The sequence below is a fragment of the Peromyscus maniculatus genome, chromosome 5, assembly GCF_049852395.1.
Source record: "Peromyscus maniculatus bairdii isolate BWxNUB_F1_BW_parent chromosome 5, HU_Pman_BW_mat_3.1, whole genome shotgun sequence".
Taxonomy (NCBI): Eukaryota; Metazoa; Chordata; class Mammalia; order Rodentia; family Cricetidae; genus Peromyscus; species Peromyscus maniculatus.
The window spans coordinates 109,048,306-109,056,982 of NC_134856.1; the positions used below are offsets into that span (position 1 = coordinate 109,048,306).

An 8,677-nucleotide genomic window follows, 5' to 3' on the forward strand; every position below is an offset into this window, starting at 1 on the left:
AAAGAATCCCTCTTTGTCCAAAATTTTTTTAAAGAGATAATAGAAAGAATGTAAAAGTCTAAGGAGGGGGCAGTAGTCATGAACAACAATTTCCTCGTGGTCTGTCATGACCATCTGTCATCACACAGTCAAGATCACTTCAGAGATATGAAAAATAATTTTGACAAGAATCAACACATAGAAAAGAAGTGACAAAAACAAGCTGAACAAAACAAAACAAAAGAACCATCCAGACATAGATAAGTATGTGATAATAAAACTGCTAACATTCCCTGAAGATAGACATACATAGTTCACTAATGAGGGATTCCACATGTGACTTCTTGCTGTCCAGTGGCTGTGCATGCCTTGGAGTCTTCTGCTAGAATATATAGGGGAAAGAAACTAGCCCAATGTATGACTCCAGTGAGCCAGTTCTCCAGAGACAGCACTCATCCTCTTTGGAAACTTCTCAGCAATGGATCTGCGTTTGAGCCAACTTCACAGCTGTAAGTACGCTCTCCCCCATGTGTCTCTAAGTAAAAATATTCAGTCCTTGAGTTTGCTTTGTTGGAACTCTTTCTTTGGAATCTTTATTGTTCTATCTGGTATGAAGAGATATTTGTTCATAGTTTTCCAGGAGAAAAATTCAGCATAGACTTTCTACAACCTTAAAATTATTTTTCTTGAAAACAACTGATCAAGGGAAGAAGAGACAATTGAATCAGTTGTTCTCAACATCCTTTAGTTTGAGACATGCTTGCAATATTCAGGGATAGCCTGTGTTATCTGTATTGAAGGGAGAGAAGAAGTAAAGTGTTACTAGTATCCAATGAGTAGAAACAATGGGGATCATTAAACAACTCCTAATGCACAGGACATCTAGAACAAATAATACAGCTCAAAAGGACAATGTTTCAGAGTTTGAAAAATTGGAAATTATCAAGGATGTAGTCAGTGGGTCCAACTTATCTTATCTGAAGGCAGAAGAGACAGAATATTGTTCCTGGGTATAGAATATGAGTTTTCACATCGGAATAAATCTGAAGAATCTTTAAGTTCTGAAGCCTGAAACAGACAAATGGCAGCTTGTGTTTTGTACTCTTTTCCAGTGTAGCACAAGCAAAATCACATCACACAAAGAAGAGCAATGAGTGCTGACCAAGTGTCATATTATGTCGATGTCATTTGGTAGAAAAAGGGAGGTCATAACAAAAAATATTCTGTTTGAAATATAATAGGAAGACATTTTTACATTCTTAAATTTTTTTGAGAATTTCACACATGATGAATATTATATTATTTCACTCCTCCACATCCTCAGAAGCCTTTTCCCATGGTCCCTCTAAAGTTCAGGGCTGTTTTTTTCTTTAATTATTATATTTATGTTTATACATACATATAAACAACCTGCTGGATCCATTTAGTGTTGCTCATATGTCTGTGATTTTAGGCTGGACAACTTGGTATTGCATAATCAAAGGGCACTTTCTCTCAACAAACGTTCTAGACCTCTCCCTTTTATGTTGATTCTTCTCTTTCCTCTACTGTGTTCCTTCAGCCTTAAGTTTTCGCCTTGTACTGTCCTGCTTAAGGAGTAACAATTTTTAGATTGAAGTCAATCCTAATCATTGTCAAAACTTTTAAGTGTGAGTATTTTTAAAGAGCAAAGGAAGTAGATCAAATCAAGCTTCTAGAGCATTCTTATAATGTCTTAGTGACAAAGTTTATTATTTTCAAGGAAGGCCAATGATCTCTAATAAAACTGAGTCTCAGAACTGTGGCTATGTTCTCTGTCAGAAAGACGGGTAGTGTGAACCCACGTGTGATCTTTCTATGACCAGGTGAAGGGTAAAATCCTGATTGTTGGTGTCCCGTTTTCATCGTTAGCAAATAATAGGCCATTAGGAAAATCATTTAGCCCCATAGGCCTTCTCCTTCATAAATATATTCAGATTACAATCACAACAAACCTATCTACTCAGAGAATTATTATGAAGATTAACTTTAAAGAAAATAATATGAAGCTTTTGAAATATTGTTACTCTCTTGACGTTTTATCATAAATTAGCAATTCCAAACTGACATCACTTTTAAGACACCAATCGCCTCATCTTTTGGATTAGTAATCTTCCTGTGTTTATGATCTAACACACAGAGAAAGCAAACAGATAAACTGTGCTAATCCTGTTACCTATATATCCAAAATCCTGATATCAGACCTAAAGTTTAAAAATTACAAATTCCTCAAGGGTTTGGTATCTGAAAATGAGCTTAAACTCAAAGACACTAATCTATCTAAAGGGAATGACTAAAAACTACCAGTTGAGAGTTCATTTCACTTCCAGACATTTGCAGAATTCAGAATCATTTCTCAAACAATAAAAAATGGGAAACCACCTGTTTCTCAAACTATTATACAGAAAAGTGTAATCAATTGCCAAAGTACTCACAGTGATTTTATCTGCTATTCCAGACACTCAATATAAAGTCATGCAGTGAAGAAATCTTTGGCCCAATAAAACTTTTCTGAAATTGTTGAGCCTTGAAAAACTCAGGTTAAAGCATCATCCCTATGTGGCTCTTGTTTTATTTAGCAGGGACACTCATGCTGCTGGTGGTGTTGAACCTGCTCCTGTGGGAGAAAGCTGCATCAATTCCCGAGTGTCACACCGAAGTTTGGAGCTGCTGGGAGCCCCTTGTGGAAACGTTTAACAGTGCCATCAACCTAGCTCAAATCATCCGTAATCTTGTTGGGCAAATCCAGCAAGAATTTGTATGTCCTTTAACCTTCGTGCTAATGTTTGAATTGCACTAGTAAATAAGACACTAAGTGTCATGACCCAAATATCAGGAAATACACTTTCATAGGTAAAGGAAGCACCAACTACTGAAACATGGACAGCGTCAATGGGATAGTTTCAGGAAATTTCAAAGGACCTAATGATTTTTCTATGTTTTCTCTAATTTTATTTTTTCTTAAAAAAAAAAGCACAAAAAAAATTAGTAGAAACTCTTAAAATGTGGCTAGACAAAGAACATTCATTTCCTAATATTGCATTCAGGATCACAAATTTTCATTTTTATCTTCATTTAGCACTGTAGAAGATGCACATTGTAGTGAACTATATATTTGGAACAGTGATAACCTAATGCATATGAAGAAGTGAGTGAGGGGGGGATGGAGGGAGGGAGGAAGAGAGAGAGAGAGAAGAGAGAGAGGGAGAGAGAGAGAGAGAGGGAGAGAAGAGAGAGAGGGAGAGAGAGAGAGAGAGAGAGAGAGAGAGAGAGAGAGAGAGAGAGAGAGAGAGAGAGAGAGAGAGATCTAGCCTTTCAAGAAGCCCCTAAATACTAGGAATTGTGATTTAAAGATTTTCAGTGCTAGGGTTTGTTTAGTATCAGGAAAAGATTAGAAATGTGTTTATTTCATTCTTGCTGATTGCTATAAGTCATTTCTCAAGGTTAGAAAACACAAAGGAAGAGAAAATAGGCAAACCTTCAATATGATAGACATCAAAAAAATGTGTCTCTGTTTGAAACATGTGGGGTTTTTATTGACTAGATGTTATTTTTCTCCTTAACATGACTCAGTTCCACAATGAATTCTCTTCCAGACCATTTGCGACTATAGTGAGTACCCTGCTTCTTTCCAGTTGTTTCCCCAAAGGAGTTTCATGTCAATGACTTCAACATAGATGAGAAAGCATTACACTGAGTTTTTATTTCCTGTTTTTAAGTGACAGTTTTTCTGCATCCTAACCTTTACAAGAGTCCATTAACCTTCCTTGAATTAGCTGATTATTAGAAATAAATAAGATATCCTAAATTATATATTTAAGTAAATTTAACATTTAATTAATCATACAATGAATAATATGGTACATAAACATTAATAATAATTTTGTATATTTTGATTATTCATTGTTTATTTTTCTACAAAATACTCTATTTCTCATGAATAATTTTGTCACAATGAACACAATTTTATTCTAAAACTATTATAAATTTTTATTACATAGCTATATGTATTCATTGTTAACTGAATAAATTTGAAATTCTTATGTCTGGGTAAGGAAATTTCAATACTTATTGACAGAAAATAGGAAGATTAATAAATATGTTTATGACTTTGTGCTGAAATACTAGAGAAAGCTGATAATTAAAACACTTGGTTCTTGATACATTTGCTCCTTTCTCTGTTTGATTTCCAAATAGTACCTTTTGGAAGAGTGGGAAAACAGGAGAACAAAAGAGGAGTGCAATGGTTCAAAACTTAATGAAATGCCAAATTAAGTTGCAGATCCAATAGACACAGAATTGGGTGATGGGCACTTCCGTAATTCTTTAATTTCTGTTTTTATGAAGTATTTATTGTTAAAAATTACATATCAATCAAAATGCATTAATATTCTGCTCATGAACTCATTTGTGTCATTTCTAAACTCTATTTTTTTGTTTTTATTTGCAGCTTGCACAATTGATGAGGAGTAATCAGACTGTTTACAGGGCAAAAACACACTGCCACGCTAATATCATGAACCCTCAAGTTCATGGAACTGAACAAATAAATGTAAGTGTGAGTTTCCACCTTGGGGTTTTAACAAAACACCAGAAGCCATACATTAGATTTGTGGTGCTGCCAGTTATTGCAGCCATTATGATAGATGTGGTAGTCATGCATGCAGAAAACAATGGAGGTAAAGTATGTTAAAAAATCACATTATATTGTCAATACACTATAAATAAAATCAAATACCTAATAACAGTTCAGCAGATTCTAAAATAGTCCATTTAGAGGATGGCATTTTAGCAATTTTGCCACTGAAGTTTCACTCACTATTTTAAAGGACACTTTGAACTAAATTGGCTATTTATGGTTTTAAACTCATGTCTACTTAAGTTTTGAAAATGCAGCTGTATTTATTATATATTGCTAATGGATTTTTCATGGTGACATCCTACATTACTGTGCACTACATCTTCTCTTCTTGATTTTCAAATCTGCCTTGGTTTTATTTCTATTTATACCTATCTCTTCCTCTCTCTATGATTCTCTATGCCTTAACTGCAAGGCAAATGAACAGAATAGTCCTGTTAGATACAATTATTATTTTCCTTAGGATGCAACAACGTTCCAATTCATACTGAAAAGGTCTACATATTATAGCAGTTGTATTTTATGATTGCAATCATCTCCTCATCTCTCTGTAATAGCATATCTAAATATAATTTAAATTGAATATTATATGACAACAATAAGGCAAAATGAGGACAGAGATATAAAGAAAATGTATCTTGAAAGCTACAATATTGCTAAACATGTCACAAAGCATTCTTTTAGCATTGCTATATTTGAAACATGCAAAAATTTAACAGTAGGTGATATTATTTGAGTAAAAAAGGAAATGGAGGTTTTGAAAAGTTGTATTTACACTTGTATAGAAATTAAGAATTCAAGTGTGCATGTCATCCAACCACAGATCTCAATCTTAATCGCATGACATCATTCTCCCATGTATTTGCCTGCTCCCTTCCTTAATACCCTTTATATCTTTCTATTGTAATTAATAGGCTCCAATCTACCCTCATTTTTATGACCACAGGGGATAGTAACAAACATCAACAGAGGGTACAATTTAAATCAGATATGAACATTAATACTGAAGGGGCAAGTTCTGTTATGATTCCAATTGATTCTGTTATTAAAGCTAATGTTCTTCATATCTACATAGTGTTTCACCTACGCATACCAACAAATATCCTGCTCTCTTAGAGTCAAGGGGAAAGCACATTAATGAGTACCATGCTCTCTTTATTTTATTCTTGTTCTAATGTCTTAAATTCACCTAGAAACCATAAATGAGTTCAGTAATGAATGCCATGATTTATTGATGTGTATTAATCCCTGAGTGAAAATTATTTGAGCCACTTGTCCCTAGCCTAGCTGATGGCATCTATCTCTCCTGCGTACAATCTTATTGGCCTCTATTGAGCCACAGCAAGTCCTGGTGTACCAATTGATAGGCAAAATAACCAAATAATAAAGATCACAATAGGAAGGCATATGTTAGAATTTCATAGGGAAAGCTAACATTGTGACATAACCTCACAAAATTGCTAATTTATAAGAATCCTAATTTGTTTTATTTTGTAGATAATAGACTAATTGTTTAAATTTTACATTGCCACACTATGTAACATCTATACAATATGTGTGATATATACTTAGCAAAAACATGTTTGAGTTCAGCTTTTTCACATAAACACCACAAGCAACTAACCTGCTGTATTGAAATTATTTTTAATTCAATGGTTCTGTTGTGTTTGTATTTTTAGACCAAAAAATATTTAAAAATGATGATCAATTATGTGGGTGCCTGGAGCAGCCCTCTATTCCATCTAGCGCTTGAATTGAGTGCCATGCCAGCTGTCCCTGAAACTATCCTTTCAAAAGCCAATGAGATTGAAAAGAACAACAAAGAACTCCTGGATGACCTTAGGTGGATACTCACCGAGGTAAGCAATTTCCTATTAATTGTTTTCATTCATAAAAGAGATGGGTTGTGTAATTTTTTTTAAAAAGTATTCTGAAATACTCCTCATTTTGTAGATCATCTTCTCCTAAGACAGTGGTTCTCGACATATAGATCGTGAACCCTTTGGGGGTCCAATGACATTTTCACAGGTGTCGCTTACGACCATTGGAAAATACAGATCGTTGCATTATGATTCATAACAGTAGCAAAATTACAGTTTGAATTAGCAACAAAAATAATTTTATGGTTGTGGATCACCATGACTTAAACTGCATTAAAGGGTCTCAGCATTAGGAAGGTTGAGAACCACTACCCTAAGAGGTTGCTGGCAGGTCCACCATTCCCTAAGATGGTTCTTCTCACCCCTTGCTCCAGGGATCAGAATGAAACACATCACTTCCTCATGTACACATAGAGGACACCTTTCCTAGGTGGCGTGAAGGATCTCAACTCTTTCACAGTCATCCCTTGGCTCTGCATATTAAGTCACTATCTGATCCCCATCACATGTTAAGTTTTCTTACACAAACTGCATGGAGAACAGATTTAATTGAAACGTATAAAAGAATAGTGGTTCATACCAGCTTCTATGAAATGTAGAGTACATGTAACAGTTTCCTAAGTGAGAAACTGACAGCACCCCCTTCTCTGTCTCAAAGTCAAATACAAACTTCCTACTTTTGCTCTGTTTGCTTCTAAAGGAGAATACTTCATCTGCAATCAATTACATATTAGGGCAGAGCACATGAGTCTTGCTCATAGTTTTTAATAGACTAACTACCGAAGGTCTCCTGGCCTGCATAAATGAAAATCCACCCCTTTGGTGGAAACAAAATTTCTGAATGCATTTCTGTGATTGAATACATAAGAAACAATGAGAAAGGAACATTACTAATATGATCAACAAGTAACTGAGTATCATTTTGATTTTTAGGCCTATCCTACAGCAAAGATAAAGGAAAATTTCCCCACCTGGGAACATCTTCCATTCATAAAATCAAATAACAACGATGATAAATTTCTGGCGATGTTTAACCTTTGCTTCTGCCTACGCAATAATATATTCCACACTGTAAATCATCTCAAAACATTGAAGTGTCGAATAACTGGGAAAGATTGCTAAGAGCTCATCACCCTGTCCGCTTTGGAGATGGTTCATGACAGTCTATTGCTGAGAAGATTCTTTTTAATTTTATACATTGTGAATGCATGTGTGGGTATAATGGGCCACTTTGTAAAAAAATATAAATGCTTTCTTTAAATGTGCTCAGATCTAAAAACCTATTTGTTTTTTATTCATTGTATAAAATATATGTAATTAAAGTCATGTTGCCCCCATCAAATTCATCACAAATAATAGATGTTAAGTTTGCAAAAAAATAAATCCCCAATTTACTTCACAGGAAAGTAATGGAAGTCAAGTTATTATACTCTAAGTGTAAAACTCTCAATTAACTAATCTGTGTGTCATAACAAGAAATGCAAATATTATAGTGCTTCATGAAATCAACACCATCCTTAGGAAATAATGTTCATAGTGAATACATAGCTAAGACAATACAGTATTTGTGTGACTCCACAGTCTAAACAGGATTTTGGAGGAAGGGGATCAAGGAGTGGCTATGATAAAGATACACCAAAGTAATGTGTGGAATATCCAAACAATCAATTTTTAAAAATTAAAAACTGCTTTAGAATGGGAATGCCAGTTGTTCAAGATCTCTTCACTGTGTTGTAAACCCCACTATACATCTGCTTCTCCATCACAGGGTCATAGATATGTTCTGCATGTTTCTATTTCTCTGTGTCGAACAAGTCATTCTTTATTATCATTTTAATTGAACTGGATACTCTCTTTGTATAATTTGTGTATTAAAATCATTGTCACTTTAAGATGTAGATACCCCTGGGATACCTGCCATGGAACTCTGATGAAGTAATCAGTCATCTTTCCTCCCACTTCTTACTGTCAATAGCCATTTGTTACTCTGTTTCAACTATACCTTAAATGTTACAACAAGGAGGGCTTTGATATTTTTTCCTTTTTTTAATTAAGGTTTTCCATTCATTTTACATATCAGCCACAGATTCCCCTATCCTATCTGCCCTCCTCTCATCCCCAGCCCTCCCCCCAATCTAGACCCCCTCCCATCCCCTCCAAT

The 8,677-nt window shown here is 34.7% G+C and overlaps 1 protein-coding gene across 2 annotated transcripts; it reads left to right on the forward strand.

Annotated features, from left to right (window-relative positions):
- Nucleotides 1-381: 381 nt before the first annotated feature.
- LOC102910614 (prolactin-8A9-like) lies at nt 382-8,218 on the forward strand. 2 transcript variants are annotated; one of them, XM_076573096.1, is made up of 6 exons: nt 382-488; nt 2,577-2,755; nt 3,571-3,609; nt 4,448-4,549; nt 6,316-6,495; nt 7,450-8,218. In XM_076573096.1, the coding sequence occupies exons 1-6, from the start codon at nt 458-460 to the stop codon at nt 7,636-7,638; spliced, it is 720 nt and encodes a 239-aa protein (XP_076429211.1). In that variant the 5' UTR covers nt 382-457; the 3' UTR covers nt 7,639-8,218. The 2 variants fall into 2 exon arrangements, with proteins under 2 accessions (XP_076429211.1, XP_076429212.1); XM_076573097.1 differs by having other exon boundaries at nt 387-488; nt 2,580-2,755.
- The last annotated feature ends 459 nt before the right edge of the window (nt 8,219-8,677 follow it).

Coding starts and splice junctions, on each gene's coding strand:
- LOC102910614 (XM_076573096.1), top strand. CDS start 458: ATGGATCTGCGTTTGAGCCAACTTCACAGCT. Junction 2,756..3,570: donor GGCAAATCCAGCAAGAATTT/GTATGTCCTTTA, acceptor AACATGACTCAG/TTCCACAATGAATTCTCTTC. Junction 3,610..4,447: donor CCAGACCATTTGCGACTATA/GTGAGTACCCTG, acceptor TTTTATTTGCAG/CTTGCACAATTGATGAGGAG.